The following is a 24680-nucleotide window of genomic DNA, read 5'->3' on the forward strand; positions in this document are numbered from 1 at the left end:
CTTCTGGAGCAAGCTGGTGGGACGTGCACTTGGTCTGCATACTGGATGGAGAAGTGCCACTTGCAGAGACCACACAATCTCCCTATGAGCCTGCAGCCTCTGTGGGCAGCACACCTCTCCCCTGCCACGACCCTGTCTCAGAGCAGAGGAGATGGGAGGAGTTCCTCCTCCACAAAGCCTGACCTCCTCGTACCCAGCCAGCTCCCAGCAGAAGCACTGCAAAGTCCTCTGGGCAGGCTGGATCTGCATAGGGCTTAAGCAGTGAAGCTAATGTGCATGCCGCATCCCCACAGCAATGCAGGCAGCAGGCTCCCTGGCAAATATGCTGCACAGTCGAGGGCAGGAGCAGTTGTCGAGGCCACACTGCAGCATGGGGAGAAAGTCCCCCCTCAAGATGTTCTAGTCTGGGCTGAGGACAAGCAGGCTGGGAGCAGGACACAATAGATCAACAGCTAGATTCACACAGGGTCTAGCTGCCTGCCTTGGAAAGAGCAAACAAGTCACGCGTGCACAGGAACCTGAATGGGAAGGCCTGTCCTCCCCAGCCCAGCTGCCTCTTTTGTGCCCAGTGCTCCAGGCTCAGCACTGCTGCCTGGTGCTGCTCAGCACCATGCTCTGCGGGGCACGTAGGACTGGTACCTGGGAAGGGATGGAGAGGATCAAGCCCACTGCTCCTCCTGACACACCGCAGCTGCCCAGGAACTGGAGACCAAGGAAAGCAGGTGGGCCCCTGCCCACCCCGAAGAACCTAACGCTTGCGCCCCATGGCCCTGCTATCCCCTGCTCCCTCAAACCAGCAAGGACTTGTAAGAGAGTGGTGCAGTGCAGCTGAGACCCTGCACTGGTGCCCCTGCTCCTTTCAGAGGCGTTCTCTTGGTGCTCAGATGCATTGTGCATAAGATGCAGGGCACAGAAATTAATCTTCTGCCATCGCCTACCATGGGACCTGGCTGAGCCCCGATGGGCAGGGCCTGCACAGCAGGTGGGGCAGGTATCTGACCCAGCTCTGCAGTGATACACACGCTTTCCCTGAGCACTCCTCCACAGGGCATGGTCACATTTGCTTGTCCATCAGTCTGTCAGTAGGAGGCGAGAGATCAGACTGGAAGGCACAGAGAAGTCTGATGGAGGTAATCAGTCACAGGTACAGCCACAGAGGGGAGGGAGAGGCCTCTGCTCCATTGTAGGACCTTCCTAACCACTGATTACTCTCCCTAGGCAGGAGGCTGTAAAATAAAATGTGATCTCTCCAGCACTAGGACCCCCACTTCTCTGTGGATGTTTGAGTCCTTTCCGCTCAAATGGTTTTGAAAACTTAGAATCTATATTATCTGCATTGCTAACATCTCCATTCCCTTTCATCTTCGTTTACTCTCTCTATATTTCTCATCTTCAATCAGGAAAAATCATGAGTCAGCTTTAATGCCAGTGTCTTCATACTATCTGCAGGAAGCAGATTATGTGGTACATACCTACTCAAAATCAGCAGTCAGCCTGGCTAGGCAGGAGGAGGGGCTCTGCCTACATGTGCAGAGGATTTATTCTCTGACCGCAGATTTTCAGTTTAATTCTCTCCTTGTGCACTGGTATAAATGTTTATCAATGTTTATGAGTACTGAACTGTGGCTACATTCTGGCATCTTCATCCTGTGACCTTCAGGGACAGGTCTTTTTGTTTTCTTCCATAGAAAATAACTCTTCTAAGACTACTCATTAAAGTTTGATCTGGCTGTTTGCAAAGACACGCACTGCTGTACTGAAAGATGGCAGCTCTTACAGGGTTCTTCAGCTTCTGGAGCGGATGTATTTCATCACAAGCACAGGTCATGCCTGGCTTCTCACTCTTTTGGGAAATAAAGATCTCTTCTGCCAAGTCAGTGAAACCTCTTCCCTGCAGGGTCATCATTAGTTTATCCCAAGAGTGACATGACTCCTTCAGAGTAGTCACTTCTCTGCAACTATCTTTTGGCCTTCACTTCCATTAAAAAATTACAGCAGGTGAGTTCAGCACCATACACAACAGGAGAAAAAAAATCCCAGCAATCAAGAACTTTCCCACATAAATTCACCAAATACAAAAGACTGGTAAGTGGTCTGACAGGCCGGGAAACTTCAAGAAACTTGCCTCCTTGATACACACATTCAAAACAATGCAAAATCCAGCACTCCTTGGAAAGTTTCTGGCTCTGGCATCCTCACTCCTCCACATTAGCATGGGGTTTCTCTCTCTGAAATGTATGAGTAAGGAGTGAAAGCAAAACTGGCTGGGCAAGCATAAAATATTTGAAAACGCCAACAAGAACAACATTGCCAACTTCACCCACCTACACTTGGGACCAACCCATTAACTCCAAACTCTGTCTGAACAACACAGCATCAATTGTTCAAACAACACAGAAGATTATATCCCCCTGGAATAAATAAAGGGCAGTAAGCAGCTTTTCTAACTATTAAAATAAAGGAACATCTGAAACATAAACAGAGATGTGCTCCAGACAACACTGCAAGGTCCCTCAAAGCATTTTCTCTTTGAAGTTTTCCCCTTCCACATTATTACTGAGTTTTATCCTTCAGAATATGAATGGGGAGTAAAGCCGTCTCTGTGCACTGCACTCCCCACTGACAAACGTATAAATGATTCACAGCTGCGTTCAGGAGACAGATCAATTAATCATTGCAGCTCTCCAGTATTTATATTGGGCATCATTCAAGCAAGCCAGCTCTGAATCGATTACTCGTTGCTTCCAACAGCAGCAGATCCTGTACTTCATTTATACGATTATCTTTGTTGAGAATAGCATGGGTCATCCAGGATGAAGGACCCTTGCTCCGAAGAAGAGTTGTATCTCATCACAGACAGGGGACCAGAACTTCCCCGGACCCTGGGAAAGAGGCAACTATGCATTGCTGGGCTGAGCAGAGTGCATAACCATGTGTGGAGCACTGTGTGGGAACAGGGCCTCAGCTCACAGCCAGTGAGGTATCCAGGAGATCGCATAAATATGAGCACATTATTGTACAGCGATTGCAGAGGGCAAAGTAATTTACATGTGATGTGGGGCTGCACCTCACACTTCCCCCTCCCGCAGCCTTTCCCAGACTCAACTGGCTTCACCTACAGTTTGGTTTCAAGAGGCAATGCAAGGTCAAGTCCCTGCCTTGCAAAAGCAGGAGGGAAGGGAGGCTTTGCTGAGCCAGAGGAGGGCTGCCCCGCCTGACGTGCTCTGCCCACCCTATGGCGCAGAGCCACCCCTGTGCCCCACAAACAGGCAGCACCCCAGTGGTCTCTGATGAGACAGGAGCTTCACCCTGAACACAGTCAGCAGCATGAAAGAAGGCTTATTTAAAACTTTGATGGTTTGTAACCTGACTCGCAAAACACAATTTGCTCCGGCTGAAGTCTGCACCAGGACGTGGCAGGCAGAGAGAGGTATTTACTGGAGAAGGGGTAAGAGAGGACCATTGTCCAATACATCATCTTTCCTACAGCAATCCTTTCCTGGTTAAACTCTTTACCCATTTTAAGCCACAGTTTAGGGATAAAATGTTTGCCTTGCTCAGGCAGGGCTTAGTCCCACGCTACAGAGCCACAAGAGAAGGCCAAGAAATACTTGGATCCAGCCAGTCTGCCCTCTGTGGAGAGGGAAGGTGCCATGCCCCACAGCCCATGGTCCCCACACTGTACCTGTGCTTCTGACAGCATGACGTCCTTGATCACTGGCTGCCCTCGGGGCTCATTGTTTTCCAACTTCACGTACGTAACCTGGTACCCACGGATCTGCCCGTGCTGCTTGTTGGAGATGGGCAGCTTCCAGCTCACCCGGATGGCCGTTGAATTCACAGACTCCACCTCCACCTTTCGTGGTGGGGCACTGGGCACTGTAACACACACAGGATGGACAGTTAGCAGGTACCACAGAACTGCTGTAAGCTACCTCTCGCTCCTTTGCTACCTTCCCTTCACCTCATTGCAAGGACGGCCCTGCTGGTACAAGTTCCCTGTACCTGCCCAGTAGGTCATACTGCGGTTTTCCAGGGTGACCATATCCCCAACCCCTTCTCAGCATCCAAGCATTTTTGCTGCTCTCAGTAGGAAAGAGCACGACTGTGATATGCAGGAAGACCCCTAATATAATGTAATATAATATAATAGTCCACCTATCCCTCTCTTTTCTCCAGCAGTAGGGGAGCAAAGGAAGAATATAAGAATACAGCAGAATATAAAGAATACGGTAACCACCTGCAGCTCAGGGTGCCCTGAGGCAGGGGTTTTGAAGCCTTTTTTGCATCCTGCCTGTCACAACACCTCCTCTCAGATCCCTCTGTGTACATCTAAACACAGTCCAACAGCCCCAGGTAGCGCTACTGGGTGCCTCGCCTGCCTCGTGGGGAGCCCTGGTACCTGCCACCAGCCAGAATGCACACACGCTCTTCCCCTGTGACAGCAAGAGGTTAATGAGCGGGAAAAGCACCATCCTAAAACAATAACCCAAAGCTCAGAGACAGCAGTCACTGAGCTTGGCCAGATAAAGGGGCCCGTGGGGATTCTGACAGCTCTGGGGACTGTATTTCATGCACGGCTAGCTGAATGCTTTTTGATAATAAAATGAAAAATTACACTGCCCAGAAAATATCAATTTTCTTACAAGGTGAGGCCCGTTTAAAAATGTATTTATACCCTATTTACCATTTGGAAAAATTACCTCCTTATTACTTTTTGCTCTTGCATTGACTGTGACAAAAATGTCAATGCTAAAAAATTAGCTTCCTAGTTGCTCTTGGAAAGCTCCTTCTGGCTGAAGCAGCTGGGAGCAGAGGTGTGCACTCCCTGTGGAGGATAATGCTGCTACATGAGTGCCTGGTACCCAAGTGAAGGACCTGGACTCCATCCTGGCACTCTACTGCAGGACCCCTTACACCCTCCACTGCCTGGGAAAACCCAGGGGGAGTTTGGAACCCTGTACACCCCAATTCTTAACACAACAAGAAATAAACAGTATTAGATAATTAGGGATGGATAGCTGACAAGCAGACATAATGAGTATTGCTATTTCAACCAACTAGATGGGAAGAAACGGCTACCCAGCAGGTAAGCACAGTTTTTAAGCTGCAGGGCAGTTCATTATTTTCCCCAGATGTCCTTCTTAATTGTAGATAATTAAATAAAATAGCGAAAGGAGGAATGGAGCATTTTAGCACCATGAGGCCAGCTCAAGGTATGGGAATGGAGGGGGCTGTGCTTGAATAGTTACCACTTTCTGGCTAGAGCAGCCTACGCTGTAATCCGCAATTCACTTAGTGCAGTGACCTTGGACAAGCCACAGGGCTCTCCTGCCCTAGCAAGACACCTGCCCACACACACAGTTGGGAGTCCAAGCGAAAAACAAGATCCTCCCCGAAAACCAGACAGAAGCTGTGTGTCAAGCTCTGTTGGCAAGAGAAGGCGGGAGGCCTTGGCAGGACATGATACGGGGATGTTGTGGGGACATGAAAAGATGTGAATGTAAGCAGACCACACCACAGAGTTTTGAGGAAAACTATCCTACCCCGTGATGGGAAGTATGTGCTGCATCTGAGACCCAAAAAGGGAAAGTTCAATTAGTTTTCAGATCACAGTTTAGCATTTCTCATTCCTTCATCATGGGTATCTACTGAGCATCAGCATGTCAGAGGGATATGAAATCACTCCTGACAGCTAAGCTGGAATGTCCAACCACGGTGCCCAAAAACTAACTGAGCGAGCTTGCTGAGACATTTCTGGGGTAGCAGCTTCCCCTGGGCTACAACTCTGCTGAATGAGAACTGAAGCAAACAATACAGGCAGCAGGACACACACAGATGTGTTTGCCAGCCCAGGAATGCAGTCAGCAAGCATTCCCACATGCCACTTCCAGAGCCACGAAGACATAGGAGACAGTGGCAGCCCATTTAGAGAAACTGTAACATGTCTGGTTTCAATTTGCTATGCTGACTGGGCAATGCAGAGACCATCCTTTCTTTGCCTGGATGCTGCATCCCTTTCTTCTCCCATTAAACCTGCAGCTTCTGGGGTCAGCATGAAGCCATCGAAGCTCCTACTGTCACCCTGAGCTCTGGCACTTTCAAAGGAAATGGCTTAAGTCATGATGACATAACTGACAGTCCTGCTAATACAAAGCAATTTCTCTTTAAAGTTGTCATATCCAGTAAAGTGTTCTGTACATGCGATATTCTGACTCTTGAGCGGAAGAGCAGATTTATATAAGCTGTGGCTTGCCTGGAAGCTGGGGCAGGAAGCAGCTTTCCTGCGATATCTGCAAGTTTCAAATGGATTTCTTTTCCCCTCTTTAGTTTGCTGGATTTCAGGTCAACAAGTAAACTTTATGTCCTGATATCACAAGGTAAGAGAAGCCTTTGGCTGGAAGAACTCACGTTACCTTCAGTAAAATGGAAACCACCACCACCAAAACCCAGAAAGCCAAAATGGGAAAGCAGTGTAATGCCTCCTCGTGTATGCAGGAAGCATTGCTAGCACACACAGGACCCTTGTGGGACCACACTGGGACATCTGACCCACAGCCTGGAGGCGATCAGAGCAAAGGCCAACAGAGCAATTGCCCTACTCTGTGGAGACCCACTCCCTGGAGCAGCTGACCAAAGCACTCCTCCTGGCAGCCTCCAGTCCTGCTTGAAAAGCATTCCCAGGCCAATATCCCCACTCCTTTCCCCCCCCTTTCCAGCAATTCAGCTAGGAAAGTCCTGGTTACCCCAAGACGGTAGCTGAAGGAGCTGTTCAGTAACACCTACCATCCTCATCAGTGCGCACGTGCACGGGGATGCTCTCCGGTCCTGGCCCCACATCGGTGTGAGCCCTTACCCACACCTTGTACTCGGTCCATTTCTCCAGGTCCTTGATCTCCCAGCTGGAGTGTTCCCGTCCAATGCCATCCACCACATGCTTGGTGTTGTCATCTCCTTCCACTGCCTGGTATGCAATGGAGTACTGGGTGATGACCCCATTGCGGCTCTGGGCAGGCGGTGGCACCCAACTTACCCGGATGGTAGTGGAGCTGGTGCTTACACACTCGACTTCTTGGGGTGGGGCGGAGGGGGCTGGGGATAAATAAATGAAGTGGGGAGATGAAGGGAAATGAGTGGAAGGACAAACCAAAATGCACAGGGAACTTTTACCCAGCCGACTGAGCACTGAACATACACAAGGAAATTCAGCCAGTAGCTTTGTGGACAACTGCCTGCCTTCCTCGCAGATCATCAAAGATGACACTAGGGACAATTTGTATTTGAAAACTTGATCATGAACAGCATGGAGACAGAAGTGCTGTCCTGCCTCAGAGAATACTTCTTCCCAAAGAGGTTCTGGACGCTCACTTACCAAACACAACAAATGGCAGTAAAGGAAGGGGTGGGGGGAGGGAGAAAGAGACTGGTAGGGAGAAGAAAGATGCTTTCAGTGAAGATCTGAAGCAGATGGAAACCAGAAGAGGTAGGAAGCTACAGAAGGCAAGAGTGGCAGAAGGGGAAGCTCACACACCAGATTGCATGAAGGCTTACAAAAACCCGCTCCTAGACAAGTGAAGGAAACAACAGAGGGCAGGGAAAGCAGGTGGCTGAGGTTGGCTGGAGTGTGTCCAGGCAGGGTTTGAAATCATGGTCATCAGCTGTAAGCAGCACCCTGACCCAGGTGCGAGCCTGGCACCATGTGGAAACAGGAGATAACATGATTGTGCTGTTTTGCATGTGTGCCTGGTATCTGGGACTGACTGCTTCATGCCTGCCAGACTGGTTACCTGCCTAAGTAGCTTCCTGGCCCGTGGAGCTGTACAGGGGAAGATAGGCAGGTCTTGTTCCCTCCCAGGGTGAGGAACAATCCCCTCTGCATAGCATTGCTGGGGAAGTGCAGTGCAACAAATCTGGGGGGGAAGAGAGGGACCACGAAAGGAGAGATGATTGAGGCTGTGCCAACCTTGCAACAGTACAGCAGTTCTGCAAGGCAGGAGAGGGGAACAACCAGACAAGTGCCCTGCAGATGCTCTGCTTTGTCCAGGACCCTGGCAGCATGCAAGCCCTCTCACAGCAGCAGCAGCCTCCTCTCATTTGGCCTCACTGCCCAGGGATGCTGCAGACATATCCTGGGACCTGTATTAACACAACAGCACAGCCACCCTGCAGAGGTGTTTGTGCTGCCCAGGCCATGCCTTGCTGCTGGCAGAGCATGCACAAAGGGAAGAACTGCATCAGGTGTTTCTCATGAGGGTGGAAGCCTGGAGGAGGGAGGGAGCCTGCCTGGTTGGGGAAGGCACAAGGATGGTGGGTGCATTCCTCAGTGTTTGTACAGAAGGCAAGAGCCCTAAGCAGAGAGGGCAGAGCAATGCCACCAAAAATGCACATTTGCTCTAAGGCTAGGAAGCTGTCTGGCTAAGCAATAACTGAGTACGAAGTATCTTGCTCTGCCATGGCAAGTGAAAGGCCACTTCTATTTGTCACTGCAACCATAAACCTAGAAATGCCTGAAAGACGACTGGTGCCCTTCCCCATGCCACAGTCCTTGAAGCCATGAGTGCACCAGAGCCAGCCTGCCAGGGGCACAGGGACAAGCCTGCCTGCTCATCGCCTCTGCAAAGGCAAACACAACCTACATTACCCCAGACGGCAGCAGGGACCTCAGATAATTAAAACACCCAACAACTGTGCCTTGGCTTTGCTGGGCATAGGATGGCAGTGGGAGAAGATCTCGGAAAGCTGGGGACAGGAGGACCTCCCGATGCCACTGGTCACTTCTGCTTGCTGGGAACAAGGCTCACTTGCTTGCCGAGGCAGCCACAGGCGCTTGGGGAGCAGGGCCTGTCCCTGATGCCTGGGTTGGGGTACTTGGAGAGAGGAAAGATGGAGGGAGAGCAGGCAGTGATGGAGCTGGAGGAGATGATGCCTGAGCAGAGTCAGGCTGCTGCTACAGGAGCTACACTGGAAGAAAGAGAAGTCAAAGCAATGCGTGGAAGCAAACAGTTGTGAGGGAGGCAGAGTGGGAACGGCCCTGCCATCTGGTATACCGGAAGGGAGCAGGGGTAGCAAATGAATCCTCACACTCCTTTGGTTAATCAGCAGGGAAGTGGCAGGGAAGAGAGTAGGAAGATACAGCATCAAAGCAACACCAAGGGTGAATTCAAGGAGGGCATAAGGTAGCCACAATGCCTGATGGCATCCCTCAGAGGGGACAGGTGAGATGTAAGAAACTTGGCAAGCCTTTCCTTTACCACTGTCTGTAAAGAGGCCTTTCACAGAAGAGACTTGCTCTGGCTTTGGGCCTCCACAGCATCCCTTCAGATGCAGCAGTGAGCTCCTTCTCCAAAGGCAGCTTTGGCTGGCAGTGTGGGCAGGTCAAACATCGGCTGTTGACTGGGTAAGAGTCACACACATGATGTGCAAGGCAAAAACTCAGATTAACACTTAAAGAAAGCAAAATAAAACTTGGTAACATGAGCAGGATCAACTTAAAATGCACAAGGAGCAGAAGTGTCCCTCCTGGGGCCAGCAAAGAGCAGGTTGGGTGGCCAGCATGCAGATGTACCCACACGCATGCTGTGCAAACCTCTGCTGCCTCCAGTCTACTCACACCAGCCTCCTCCACCAGCCCACAGCAGCCCTGTGCACCCACCCAGCCCACCTACTCCTTAAGCTAGGGAAAAGGCAGCCTCAAGACCCACCTTCATATTTCAAGTGAGAACAGCATTTTAATGTTGAGGCCTGATGGGCACAGAGCTGAACCTCCTCTCCTGCATCATACTGCTTGCCTGAGGCACTGCAGACTCCTGGAAAACTCCCCCGTGTTCCTCAGGCCCTCAAAGCAGCATTGCTTGTACTTTTTGCAGGGTGCCCAGCAACTAAGCAAGTCGCTTAGCAGAAAAGACAGCTCAGAAGGCTGCTGTCTTCTCAGGAGATGGGGTCCGAGCTGTGTTGCTGCAGGGGTGCAAAGAGGCATTGCATCCTTCTGGCCTGCCCAGACAAGCATACCTACCACTCCTGAGCAAGGATGCTGCCAGAAGAAAAGCCCAGCAGAAACAATATAGATGTCCCTCTCCAGGCCATTAGTGACTCCTTAGCGATAATGCGCCTCCTACCTTACCCTTGACTGGTTGGTCAGGGCCAGGAATAGAGCCTGAAGACAGGCTCTTTGGAAAGCAGGAGTCTGACTGCTCCTGCAGTTTGTGTCCCACCTGAATGTGTCAACCTCCAAGATCTAACAGCCCTTCTCAGGGCACCCAGACGGAAGAGTGCAAGAAGGTGACCAGTTTGAAGCTTGGAGCAACCACCTTTCTAGATCAGTAAATTCTAAGCCACTGGGACCGATCCAACCATTGAACACGAGGTGTTGTTACGTGCATGCACACCAAAGAATTTCTGCCTGGAAGTTGTGCATTGCGCACACAACTTCTGCTAAGCTAAAGCAGAGCTTTCTGAAAGACCTACTTGACTTTCAAGAAGTACCCAAGAATCCACTCTGCCCTGAGACGGTTCAGCCAGTGGTTTGTCACCCTCACCCAATAGCCCAGTAGTAACTGCCAAGGACTTTTCTCATAGAATAGAATGCCATCAGAAAACTTCTCAAGTAGGGGCCTGTAAACCAAGACCCAGTCACTTCTTGGAAAAATCGAAGAACTCTTAGGTCCCTCAATGTAAGGAGGGTTTCACTGGTCAGACCAAGGTATTCCTGTGACTTTTGGCCAAATCTCTTCCAACCTGTCCAGATCTCTCTTCTAAACAGATGCCAGAACCAGTCAGCTACTGCTCCACTGGCCAGTGAAGTCACAGCCTTAAAAACGGACTGGTATGAGATCCCCTGTGAATAGACAGCATGTGGAGTAGGTCACAGGAAGATGTCTGCCTTGGAGAGTCCACGTAGCAAAGGTTTCTTTTACTGAGACTGTTGTGAGACTCTGAAGGACCCATTTATGCATGGAGCTGTCTCTGATTAAGTGTGTAATCAGGTCAGGGGAGGTTATCTTCCCCCTCTACTCCACCCTAGCGAGGCCACATCTGGAGTACTGCATCCAGTTCTGGGCTCCCCAGTTCACGACAGACAGGGAGCTACTGGAGAGAGTCCAGCGGAGAGCTGCGAAGATGATCAGGGGACTGGAGCATCTCTCTTACAAGAAAAGGCTGGGAGACTTGGGTTTGTTCAGCCTGGAAAAGAGAAGACTATGGGGGGATCTTATCAATACTTACAAATATCTAAAGGGTGGGTGTCAAGAGGATGGGGCTGGACTCTTTTCAGTGGTGCCCAATGACAGGACAAGGGGCAATGGGCACAAATTGGAACACAGAAAGTTCCACCTCAATATTAGGAAATATTTCTTTACTGTGAGGGTGACAGAGCAGTGGAACAGGCTACCCAGAGAGGTTGTGGGGTCTCCTTCTCTGGCAACATTTAAAACCTGCCTGGACGCGTTCCTGTGCCCCCTGCTCTGGGTGTGCCTGCTCAAGCAGTGGGGTTGGACGAGGTGATCTCCAGAGGTCCCTTCTAACCCCTACCATTCTGTGATTCTGTGTTCAAAGATAAGAGCATCCACTGACTGAATTAATTTAAGTGGCAGAAGAGTTGCTTCGACCTTTGTCTATCAATACAAAAGCTATCTGAAATACATATACAAATCCCCACACTAAGAATTTGTTCTCAATGTTCAAATATTTATAACTGCATGATCTAAACCTCTCACCACTTTCATACCTGTCTATCATGCAGCACTAAGACACCATTAGCTCACTTAACGAGGTGGAGGAATCCCTGCACCTGATATGTTAATGAAGCTGAGTTTTCCTCAAAGAGAAGGTTGTTCCAATAGTGAGGAGAGCTGCTCTTCCCTGCCTGAGCTCCCTTTCTAATGGCCATCTCAGGCTCTCAGCTGCTGTACATGCTGGCACCCTCCCTGCAGGGAAGGCTGGCTGCCTTTGCCAACTGCTCACCCCACACAGCTAGTAAATCCCAGACAGACGGTGCTAACGGAAATGTCTTTTTTCCCCCTTTTAATGCTCTTTGCATAATGGCAAGCCCAAAAATAGTTAGTGAAAACGAGCTTATCGCAGGGCCCTTTGATAGCCCTAATCTGCTTATGCACAGCACTTTGAGCTGCCAATCAGAGCAATGCGAACTCCTGCTCTGTGATCACATGGGGCAGAGTGAGGATGAAAGTGATATTGCCTGGGTCACCTCATTATCTAGCCTCTCTATTAACTCAGCTGCAGCTTGTTATGGTTTCCCCTAGCGCTGCAGTCCCAGAAGCAGCAGCCTCACTTGCTCACACAACCCAGGCGAACAGCCACTTTGCCAAACTGACGACTCCAGCTCCCTGACAGCCACGGGCACATCTGGCCTCAAGGGTACCTCACCATGCTAACAAGTGTATGAACCAGTTAAGGACCCCTGCAGAAGCAAGGCAGTTCGAATGGGGACCGAAGTGGTGAAAATCCAATGGTTTGGAGACAGTCACACTTAGAGCCAAATACCCATATGCTGCCTGTCCAGACAGCTTGTCTGCATGGGAGTAAATTCAGAGAGATGCACAAACCCACTCAAATCAATCTCTCCAAAGCAATTTCCCAGACTGTTTCACTCCTCCACCAGTTTTTATGAATCTACCCTTAGGGAAAAACAGTATGATCAAAGGGACATGACGAAAGAACTTACCACTTGGGTGCACCCCCTCTGCCAAAGAGCCCTGATCCAAAACCCCAGCTGACATTCCCCATTATACCCTTTAGCAAACTGCGTGCCAGCATCCCTGCAGACCCAACAAGGGCAGAGGCATCGAGCTACTCCGTGCCCAGGCGATGGAAACTGGACTGCTTTTGCTTTGTCTTCAGTAGTTCAGTGTCAGAAACTTACTGGATTGGGCAGTTCTGGCTTCGATCGTGGGGGTGTAGACTCCTACCCCCAGCTCTGAGCGGGCACCCAGACGGAACTTATACAGCGTGTCTGGTTTGAGACCTTCCACGGCATACGAGGAGGTTGGGTCAAACTCCACCTTTTGCTGGCAAACAAAAGGAAACACAGATTATTTGGTGTAGTTGGAGAATACAGAAAAGCTGGCTCTCAGCTCCCAGTGCCAAGGGAACAAGCAGCCCCATCACCCATTCTGGCCCAACAGAAAGTCACAGCCACGCTGCCAAACCTGTTGCAGATCTGCAGGACTCCATGGCATGGAGCTTTCTGGGTGAAATAGAAGGACTCTGCAGGGAAGCAGACCTCTGTGACAGCCAGGCTCACTGCCTGGCGTCCAGACTGCGCTCACTGCTTGACAGCTTTGTGGGAATGCTGGGTCTAGCTACACAGTTCAGACGAGGGGCACAGGACATATGAGTTTTCTTCCTCCCAACTGACAGTGTCTGACTGTGAAAGAGAGTAAAGCCCTTGTCCTGGAGTAGCTGGCATCTCTAATGCACCTAAAAAGTACTCGTAAAGGAGCTGTTTTGCTCCCACTTCACCTGGAGGGCACTTATTTCCAGCAGTTCTCATGCCACTATAAATAGAGGAGGAGGAGAGGTCACAGATGGGACACTGTGATACTGCCACGGCACAATTCTCACTGTGCTGCCCTGCAGCCAGCACTACTTTTGATATATTTAGAGCTGGACTTCTTTTAGGGACCTGACAGTAAACAAGGAAGAGCTCTCTCTAGGCCACCCTCAATCTGCTCCTAAAGTGTAACCAGTCCTGGAGCTGCAGACACATTTTGAAGCCATTTCAGACCCACCTGGAAGCCCTGCTGGCCTACACAACTGTTCAAAGGCACTAGCAGCAAGGAAACCTCAGGGATGGTGTTGTGGTATACTGGAGTCTTTTCAGTCCCAGACCAGTCACTAGCTACTTTGCTGGGCATCAAGAAGCACTGCTGAGATCACTTACACGGAAGCCAGACAGAGATTGCCATATTCCTATTACACATCCATGAGACAGAAGAAACATGAAGAAACAGTCCTGTTGCCACCCCAACTCAAGCACACACCCTTCCCAAGATGCTGAATTGTGACGTCTGGCCCCAAGTGCTGCTGATGCAGAGGCAGGATCCTCACCTGAGTGCCATCCTCCCCTTCCCAGTAGAGCAGCTCGTATTTGGTAATGCGTTCCTGAGAGGCGGGCAGCCACGTCAACAAGATGCGGGTATCAGACTCTGCTTCTGCCTGGAAGTCAGCTGGCTGGGCGGGAACTGGGGGCCAAACACATGGTTAGTGCCAGGAGGCAGATGAACGGAAAGGAGTTGCATGGCTTTGCACAGAGTGTATTTCACCTTGTGACATCCTCTTTCATTCCTTCTGGCCCCTCCCTTCTTCCCTCTCCCCCGCACTGTGCTCTTGGAACAACCCAGGCAACAAGGAAGCACCTCCGGGACCCAGGCAGGTGAATATGGGAATTGCGTTCACTTCCAGCCCCTGACTGCATCCCAGCTGCTTCCTTCCACATGGGTACGCAGAGCCCAGAAGGGCCCAGCACAGTTCCATAGGTGCCAACATCCATGTCCAGGACCTTGTGTCACAGTTTTAACCACTGTGTCCCAGACAAAGCTGTGGGCTGTGCTACTTGTACAGAGATTGATGCCAACTCCCCAGGACAAGCTGACAGCTTAAATCTGATGGCTGCGGGGCAGGGATGCCACTCTGGCATGCAACGATTTGAGCACCAATTGCAGTTGCGATGCCTGGTGCAGATCAGACACACTGCTGAGCTGCATACCACTGGGGTGGACACAGAGCTCTGACACCTCACTCCATACATACCTCCTTGCTGTGTTTTGACCTGGATGATGTCCGAGGGGGGCCCGTCGCCCACCGACGTAAAGGCCAGGACGCGGATGCTGTACGTGGTCCCAGTGATGAGGCTCCCCACGGTGGTGAGGTGGCTGTCGTCAGTGTTGTGTTTTTGCCACATGCTTAAAGGCAGATGTGAGTCGGTGGTATAGTAAACGCGGTACCCGCGGATCTGTCCGTTTGGCTCCTCTGGCTGCTCCCACTGGACCAGCATGGTGCTCGCGCTCAGCATCCGTGCCTGGACTTTGAGGGGTGGACTTGAAGGAGCTTGCTCTCCTGTCCGGGCCTCAACCAGCTCACTGGGGGGACCCCTGCCAATGTTATTGACTGCGATGACCCGGAACTCATACTCCGAGAAGGGGCTGAGCCCACCTATGCTATAGCGTGTTGTTGCCACACCATCCACCTCCTGGAACTGACCCTCCAAGGATTTGGGCTTGTACTGGATGACATAATATGAAATGGGGTCAGAGTTGCCCGAATCCCAGGTGAGGGTCACGCTGGTAGCTGTCGTTTCAGTCACTAATGGCTCTGTTGGGGGTTTTGGCAGTGCTGCAATTGGAAGGCAGAGAGGTGTGATTTAAATAATTCAGTCAGCTCAAACCCTACAATGTGCACAGGGATAAAAATGGAGCTGCCACCTCCCATTAACATTCTTCTTTAAAAGGCAGAAATCATTTCATACTCTAGAACATGCATTTTTATATTACCATATATTGCTTGAAGTGGTTCTTAATGGAAGGATAAACACAGCAATCATGTTATTAGACGTGCTTGACGCACTTACCAGCAGCAGGCTAAATAAAGGTAATTCAACGGGATGCAGGAATGTTTCTGTCATGGGGGTTCAGCTGGCAGTGGGAAGGTGCTTGCTGGGCTGGGCTGGCCCCAGAAGCCAGGTGTACAGCTGATTTACAAAGGGATACAGTAAAGCAATCAGAGCACCACAGGTAATCCGGAGCTATGCTCCTGCTTCCACAGAGACAGCATCTTAGGCCATAGGGAGTTCATGGACAGTGCTGTTAGATGGGTTGATGGGGGAATGCCTTGTAAGTATTACAGTACATGCAGGAGGGATACAGCCAGAGAAATTACCAACTTTCACATCCACTATTTCACTGGGTGGTGTGTCAAACTGCAACCAGACAATAAACTGTTACACAAGAACTCTGTGACACTGACATCTCTGAAGTGTTAATGAGAACGCAACTACTGCAAGCAAGCATTTCCAGATTTGCCATTTTACCAAAAGAACAAAGAGAAGGAGTGCATGTGAGAGAGATCTGCGGAGTACACAAACACTTTAAGACAATGACAGTAAGTTTAAACCTCCTATGAACCACTCTAGTTAAAGTCATTAGTGACTTGTAATGCAGCTGTGCTTGATGAGGGACTAGGAAAAATGCTCAGCCCAAATTAAGATCCAAATTCATTCCTTGGCAAAGCCATCAGGTTTCCAGTTCCCACATGGTTCAGCTGAGGTTCAGCTGAGGAAGGCAGGCTCTTCAACACTGGAGCATGCCTGCTCTGAGGGCCGGGGAGGATGTGTTTTCCAGTGCTACTGCAACTTGAATACTGAGAAAATTTGTGAGGGCTGAACTGGCATGGGAAGGAGGGGCATGCAACCCACAACCAGACACCACACCACTACCCGTGCAGGACTCCGGGAGGGCAAATGTATCCCACCCAATCTTACAGCCTCAAACAACACATCTCCTAGAGCACCCAAGAAATTGGCAGCCTCCCTCAGGCTTTCAAGGACAGATGACATTCATCCACTCTTTCCTTTGGAGAGCAGCAGGCTTGACTTTTGGGTGTGCAGCCTGCATGTGAGCAAGGGGCACGTCTGGTACCTTCAATGCACTTAGTGCAATCAGCTTTGTGTCATCTTGCTTCTCCTGTTTGTCCTGCAAACAGTCTACTTTCTAGCAGGCACATGAGAAGCAACACTGGGTGAACGAGTTAGGGACAGAGGCAGTAAGATACCCAGAGTGAACGTGCAGAAAAGACAGTCAGAGAAACAAGGAGGAAGGCAAAGAGCTAAAGGAGCTGAGCAGACTGCTCCCTATCCTGGGACCTCTGCAGTCCTGGGGCAGCAGTGGGCATCACATCAGCCAAAGAGGGAGAAAGGCAGAGTTGTCCCAGGTGCAAAGAGGTAAATCCTGGGAACCATCAGCGCAATGGTGCTGTCCCCACCTCCTCCCTCCATGTCCAAACAACCTCCCTATCATGCTGCTTTCTTCCATACACTCTTGGGTACATACTATAGCCAAGACAACCCCTGCGCTCTGTAAGAAAAAGGGGGCTGGAAAAGGTACTGACTAGCAGGTGCTGTGAGTAGAGGAACAGTGTGTCACTAAGGTTAAAAGCATCCTCTGACTAGCACCAGGGAAGAGAACTTGCTGTTAATCTCCAGGTCAGAGAGGGTTAACACTCAATTCTGTGATTTGTTCAAGTAGGACCCAGTGATAAAGGTGGCTGTAGTGCAGGAGGGGGCCTGCAAGAACAGACAGACACAAAAGATGGCATATCTGTGGAAACCTGAGCTACAAATCAACTGCAAGGAGAGGAAGAAAGGGATAGTGTGGACCTGCTTGGTCCCAGATGGGAAAGGCAGGGCACGTACTTCAGCCTCCTGTTAGGGAGCTGTGTGGGTAAGCTGCCCTGTACCCGCCAGCAACCAGCAATAATGTCCTCTTTGGGGCAAAGCTACTTGTAAAACAGCAACAGGAAGCATGCCTTAAAGGCAGCAACAAAAGAAAGGGAAAGAAGCAGAGCAGTAAAGGAAAAAAGAAAATTGACAGAGGAATATGCAACAATTTTAAAATAAACGTGTATAGCTCCTCCCTGCAGGGGCAGAGGATGCTCATTCTGGTGAGGCCCACAGACACTTCACGTTGCTGGGATTAACCTTCTTGTCCTGCTCTTACTGCAAGAGAACATCTCTGAGTGAACAGCTGACGGCAGACATCCAAAGAACCCTGCCCCAGGACAGCCCATGGCCTGCCGCTGTGCTGAGCTGTTCTTGCTGATGCATGGAACAAGCCAGAAATTACTGGGATGAGCACAGACTCAGTGAGGTTCCCTCATGGCATAACAGGGATCCAGCCTCACACAAGCCTGTCTCCTACCGTGCCACAGGCAGGGAGAGAAGAAATGAGCTCAAAAGCAAATACTATACTGTGAGCAGGAAAAACCAAAGTTGTAGGTTTGGGAACCTCCTTTGCAAGGTGGAAAAGTCACAGGTGACTGCAGTCAGTTGGCTGCACCCAAAAACACTTTGGCAAAGGGCTACACTGTTGAAACCCAAATAGGAGCACCACGAGGAATAATTCCTTACCTTTGACAGTGATCTGGGCTGTGGCTTCAATCATCCCAAGGGAGGAGATGGCCACGCAGGTGTAGTTGGCAGACTGCACGATGTTATTCAACTCCAGGACGTTCCTACCGACGGGCATCTCATCCTCTTTGGTCAGTTCCTCCACACCAGCCATCCACTTCACGTAGGGCATCGGAGCACCTACTGCCACACACGTGAGGTTCACGCTCCCCCCAGGCATCACCTCGTGGTTGCTCGGAGGGATAGAGAATCGAGGAGCAACACGCCGCACTGCAACAAGGAGGAAACAGCTAGTAGGGTCACAGAACCATCAGAGAGCACTCAGTTGCATTGCGGGGGTATGTGAGGGGCGTTCAACATTTTTGCCTGTCTATCCCTCGGGACAGATAAAATGAAGTGTAAAAGCTGTTCACTGCTTTGCCAAATTGCACACACTTTGCTCTCCTTCCTTAGCCACTGGCATCTTATTAGAAGAACTCATTAATGGATGGCTCAATCCATTCCCTCCAAACACAGCCTTTTGAAATCATATTACTAACATGAAACATTCCTCCATTTAAATTACATCCCTCTAATTAGAGAGCATGCACAAATACCAGTCACACACTCTCTGTGCAGGGCCCACTGAAGCTCTGCAAAACGGAATTACCTGCTCAATTTATTAGCTCTAAAGTAAAGCAGTTGTCCCCTAAACCTCGCAGGGTTTGGGCAAGAGCAGCAGAAGGGTTTCTTTCTGAATTAGCACACGTGTGCTGCTAAATAAAATATAATTCCTTTCAAAATGTAACTCAGGTTCTACCTTGGCTCAGAAAAAAATAGTCACCAGAGCTGCATGACATTGTCAGGGCCTGAACAGATCACCTTGCTGGGCAGGAGAGAACTAATCCTGACAGATGTGAGATCATATCCATTTTGACAGAAGAGAGCTGGGCTGGCAGAACCCTCCCCACCTTTGTGGCAGCACTTCGGGAGATGTATTCCTCCTTATTTCATTGCACAGCTTCTCTTCATATCAATCCCTTGCTGGGTATTTCATTCAAGACTTATTTGTAAGCAACTCTCAGCTACAATAAAGCTCTAAAGCTGCCTGCCATATGCATTCCCGTCAGGAAAATGACACTGAGAAATGAGGCCCCTTCTTCAGGGTTAGTGTTATGGGCCTATTTAAGCAAGGGTAGAGAAACAACTGTGCTCGGTAAATCTTTGTCTCCTCTGGGCAAGCTCATTTTAGTCTGTAGTTAAAAAGGGAAACTGCTAGAACATGTCTCGCCCAGCAGCCCTGCTCTCCTCTAGCCTCCTCCACCAGAAAGGCAGCCCCAGAGCACCAGCCAGGTTCACGACTGACCGGCTCCCGAGGAGCCTCTCCCTGCCAATTATGCTCCTCCATCAGTGCATTGGGCTGGCAGAGCAGCGAACAGCGCAGCGCTGGGGGAAGGTGGAAATTGGGCAGGAGCCTGAGTGGTGCCAGCTCACAACACGCCACAGGCACGACTGGCCCCACGGGCACTGGGGGTCTGGGTGGACATGGCTCTGCTCGCCTGGCTCCTGCCACCATGGTGTCTCTGCAGATGGTAAAGCCGCTGACAGCCCAGTGAGCCGCAGAGGTGTCAGCTCCGCTTGCCAAGCTGACTCTCCCCAAATCAAATTTCACTAGTGCTCTCTTTGATGATTCATCCCCAAACCAACAGGCTTGCAGAAATAGACTGAACACAGAAGCCCCCACACTAGCATGTACAACAGAGCTAAGACTTCGTGATAAATTAGACAATACTGTCAACATCGTGTGTGTACTACACATCTTCTCGGTGACAAAACAGGGCTCATTAGCTCCTTACCAGCCAGGGGAAGGATAACTTGCTTTGCCTTTTTTTTTTTTTTTTTTTTGAAATGTCTAAATCCAGAGTCTTGCTGGTTGTTTCTTTTAATCAATTATTAAGTCTCAAATCAATAGCTACATGAGCGATTGCCAGTGAGGCGTTACCTGACTAACAGGGCAGAGCTCCCCAAATGAGACAGAACTGAAAGTGTACTCAAGTGCTATGCAGTCATGAGAATACGGAGTTAACCTGATGGACATGGCAATGGTTTAACATGATGGCGTGTATTTCCAACCAAAGCATCCCAGCACCATTTGTTAAGAGTCAGGTTTCGTTTTCCAATGAACATGGCGTCAAATTATTTCAGGTAGAAGTAGTTTGAATTCTGTCCCCATCCAAGGACCAAACCCACCCACCTTCACTGTATTAAAATAAAAAAGAGCAAACTTTGAGGATAAAGCCATACGTGTGCACAGAGCACTCACACACATGCACAGGCAAGCAGGCTGGCAGGCACTGGAGACCACTACAGAGCCAGAGAGAAAGCTGTGTGAGGGCAGGACAGGGAGAGGGAAGGTGCACAGGAACTCATGTACAGGGACATGGGAAGACAAGACTGGAGGACAAGAGGCCATGCAGGAAGGTCCGAGCCCAGCATGCACAAACAAATTCTGACTCCCAACCCTGTGAGACCAGAGGCAGCACAGCCCACTGCAGACTCCCCTGCAGCCTGCACTGTGCCCCCGTGTCAAACACTGCTTTCAGGGTGCTCCTGGGGCCATGCTGAGCCCCATCAGCACCGTGTCCCCCTTGATGTGTCCTGCAGAGGCAGTGCCTGTGGGTGCTGCAGCCACCTCTCCCTGGGGAAGCCGGCAGCCAACTGCCCCCTGCTCCTCTGCGGACAGCACAGGGGAGATGCACTTCCAAAGGAGCCGGGGGCTTGTTTGGCAGTGCTTTGCAGGGCAAAGGTAAGGGCTGAGCCCCTTAGGAAGTGCCTCTCCCCTGTCCTACCCACAGGGAAGCAGCAGAGGTGGCTGGTGCATTCATGTGCCTAGGGAAGGGATGAATGCCAAGGATAACTCTCCCGCAGATGAAACCATACAAACGGTGGGCCGGCTGCAGCATCGCCGACCTCGACATGGGCCATGCCTCCTGTGCACCGCAGCCTGCGGCCTGCCAGGCAGCTGTGTGGGGGCCTCAGCTCTCAAGCCTGGCAACAGATGAGCAGTTAAACAGGCCTCTGTGGTGTATTTCTGTGACCCAGAATGGCTGAGCCAGACTCTCCTTGTTAGCATACCGGCAGAGCTGCTAAAAATGGATGCCATGCGTAGGGGTCAGCTCTTAACGTTGGAGGTGGGAGGGGGTCAGGGCAATGCCTTCGGTGAGAGATCTGTCCCAGACGATACTCAGGCAGGAGTGCGTGCAAAGAAAGGGACGGGCTCCATCAGCCTCCCATCCTCTTGAGGGATAATTGGCAGCTTCTCGTCCCAGTCAGTACAGAGGGAGACGGCGAGATGCTGTCAGTTAGCATTAGCGAGAGCTGGCAGAGCTCTCACAGCAGCTTGCAGAGCACCATCAACACATTCCTCAGGCTCAAGCCAGAGATTTAAGTCACTTGCTTTTCTAGCATAAGAGTCTGGTAATAATTTAAATCAGTATAACTCCTCAAAAAGCAGCATTCCTAGATTTCTGTCCAATTTGCAAGTCAAATCACATGGGCTGGCACAGCCACGATGCAACCTTAAGTGCTCCAGAAATTTTTGTTTTTCTTCATTTACTGCAGCAATGAAATTTCCTTTTTTATTACAATTTTCTTGACAAGAATTTGCAATATTTTTTTTTTAATCTTCTTTTTGGATAAAGATCAGAGAAGGTGGTTTGGAGGTTTTGCAAGAACAGCACAGGGAAAATTGCTGTGAATATTAAAATAATTTCAATGGACGATAGTATAATTCAGAGGTTTAGTTAAACCAGCAGACTGTCAAAAATGAGATTCATTGTCATTCATCCCAAGAATAGGCATCGTAAGGGCTCTGTGCTGCTCCACTATTCAGCACGCCTCCCCACAGAGAGCATTCCCTGGGAAGTGAAGTGAGACCCGGGAGCAGTGAGCAGTGCAGCGCAACCTGAGCCTGTGCCCTGGATCCCACAGGACAGGGAGAAAGGACAGTGTGGAGACTGGTTCCCCACTCACTGGAGTGACTGTGGGGAGGAAGGAGGGAAACTGGCAACACAACAGCCACAAAGGTTGAGGTTGAGAAATGTTAATAATTCAGCATGCATTAACATGCACATTCCTTGCCTTGAGAGCAAAGAGCATGAATCTATTGTCCGGCTCCTTTCACCACAGGAGTGGCTGTTTCCTAACATCTCAGGTTCCCTCTGAGGGTGATGTTACCCCTTGGAGAACCAGGGACCCCTCCCTCCCTGCTGCTATCTGCAAGAGTTGTAGGCTCTGAGCTCTGGGCACAAGTGCTCAGGGCTCACAGGCCAGTGCTGTTAGCCCCTCTTGCATGCTGAGACACTGCTGGCATACAGCAAGGCTCTGCTGGAAACACAACAGTGCCAGGAGGACTGCCCATGCTTCCAAAACTGCATGGTGCTGCTAGGGAAGGGGAAACCAAACTGCCTTCCGTGCTGGCTGCCTTGGCCATAGTACAGCTGAGCGAACAACAATGCTAACAAGCCCTCCCTCCAGCTTGCAGAGATGCAGGGACTTCTACTTGCCTGCTCTTGCTTCTGGGTTTCCTTCCCACCATGCCCAGCTGGCACCTAACTCTGGGCTCCATCCTCCCCCTCTTGAGACCCCCATTGCAGGCTCGCTCGGTGCTGTCCCATGGTGATGGAGAGTTGTGCCCATGCTCTGCATGCTTCTCCGCTCCTCTCTGGGGCAATCCCAGCTGCTCTGGTCCTGCACCAACTGTCCTGACATCTTCTTTGCTCTTCCTCTGCATGAAGGAGCAGCAGTCTGAAGTCCCATCGCTCCTCCCTGAGCATCAGCACAGCAATGGCAAGTTCGGAGGGTTCTGCTCTAACCTCCCAACTGGGATAAGTAGTAGAGAGTGCGGGGGCACATCTTTGAGAAGATGACACTGCCAAATTTCTTTCCTCCAGCCAGGCAAGCTGGGGGATCCTTGGTGCATGGGGTGTGCTCTTGCCCTCACCACACTGCTACCCTGCCCAAAACTCCCACCTCCCCCAGGAACCACCTCCTCAGAGTCAGGAATGAGTGAATTTAGGAGACATCCTCAAACATGATCATTGGTCTGCATGGTTTACTCATCTGTAGACACCTTTCATCTCTCCCTAGTGCTATCATTCTAAGGAAGGACTTCAAATGGAAAGGTGGTTGCTGGAATCTCACAATCTATTGACAGAATCAACAGCAGGAGAAGAAAAATTGGAACCAGAAAAAAATGCATTTGCAGTCTAATCTTGTGCTCAAACAATGCTGTACTATTTATGCTCCCAATGCATCCTTGAGTGCTGACATTTTATAGACAATTTCCAAAACAGGGCCTTGCCATTTTTGGATTATATTTCAGCTATAACTTTTAGGTCTAATTATTTGCGCTGACAACCACATATAAAAGAGGATATATCATTACAGTGGTGCAGCACTGGAGACACATCAGCATTCAGCATACTGACATACTAATAGCAAAGTAAGGGAGAGCAAGATTGTGGAGCTATGCAATTTGCATTCACTCTCTGAAATTTCTCTGATGAAAATAACACAACATTAAGGAGGGGAATAAGAGAAAAGATCCACTGTATCAAGATAAAATAACTCGTTAATAAATAACCTTGTAGCAGTCACAGAGCAATAATTAAATGCATGGGTGAGCAGTACACAGTTTTAAGTAAAGCTGGAAAAATGTAAGATGTAATTATCAGTGCCAAACAAATTATAAGCACGGCAAATCCCAATGGAATATTTAGAAACTAATTTCTGGCTTCACATTAAATATTTGTGTACGTGGGTATTTTTGTGGGATGGGAAGGAGGAGTCGACACAAAGAATGAGAAATTATCTGCTCCTGCTGGCTTATATCCATTGTCGGCTGCCTCCCCTCAGCTAAACCATGTGGCTAAAACATTTAAGTGCCCTGTCAAAGGTTTATTCTCCAGCGGTGCATGAGCCGTCACAGCAGTGCTCCAAATTCAGTGAAATCTGTGAGGCTCTGGGCCTTGGCTTTAATTTCTTCTCTTTTCTTCCTTGTTCTCATTTTTCATCATTGTCTTGGGCGCAGGTAATTTTATACTCTACAAAATCTATTTTTAGAGTGTAAACAACAAGGGCCCTGCGTCTAAATGAGAGCACGTTCCAGGGAAAGAAACGGGAGCAAAGTCAGCATACTGGAACAGAACAACTGCTATGACAACTTGTTAAAACTTGTTCCAGTGATTATAAGATCAACTCATGCAGCTGTGATGGCATGTGTGAGAGGACCCAGGGTCTCTTCCCCATGCCACCTGGGAGCAGCACCGGCTGGAGAGCTGCTGCAAGCATCCCGCTCCTCCACTGTGTGTGTAGGAACGGATCCGCACAGTACCTGTTCGGTGAAGGAGTCATGTCTGGAAACTAGCTCAGGACTTCTGCCAAAACCACCAGCTTTCCTCAGCATGAAATCGTGAGCGCCTCAAGCGAGGTCTGGAGCAAGATTTAATTTAAAAGCAGGAGTCACCTTTCACTATTGTCCTTTATTCAACTCTGGCTGTCTGAG

The 24680-nt window shown here is 49.9% G+C and overlaps 1 protein-coding gene across 8 annotated transcripts in view; it reads right to left on the reverse strand.

Annotated features, from left to right (window-relative positions):
• PTPRF (protein tyrosine phosphatase receptor type F) overlaps positions 1–24680 on the reverse strand; it is a 394797-nt gene that overhangs the window by 59003 nt on the left and 311114 nt on the right. For all 8 annotated transcript variants that reach the window (XM_075097853.1, XM_075097851.1, XM_075097854.1 and 5 more), the window contains 6 exons: positions 18137–18406; positions 14767–15348; positions 14065–14198; positions 12878–13022; positions 6787–7092; positions 3686–3879 (listed from right to left, as the gene is read on the reverse strand). In XM_075097853.1, the coding sequence (XP_074953954.1) occupies positions 3686–3879; positions 6787–7092; positions 12878–13022; positions 14065–14198; positions 14767–15348; positions 18137–18406 (1631 nt within the window). The remainder of the gene's footprint in view (positions 1–3685; positions 3880–6786; positions 7093–12877; positions 13023–14064; positions 14199–14766; positions 15349–18136; positions 18407–24680) is intronic.

Source organism: Phalacrocorax aristotelis, chromosome 6 (assembly GCF_949628215.1).
Source record: "Phalacrocorax aristotelis chromosome 6, bGulAri2.1, whole genome shotgun sequence".
NCBI lineage: Eukaryota > Metazoa > Chordata > Aves > Suliformes > Phalacrocoracidae > Phalacrocorax > Phalacrocorax aristotelis.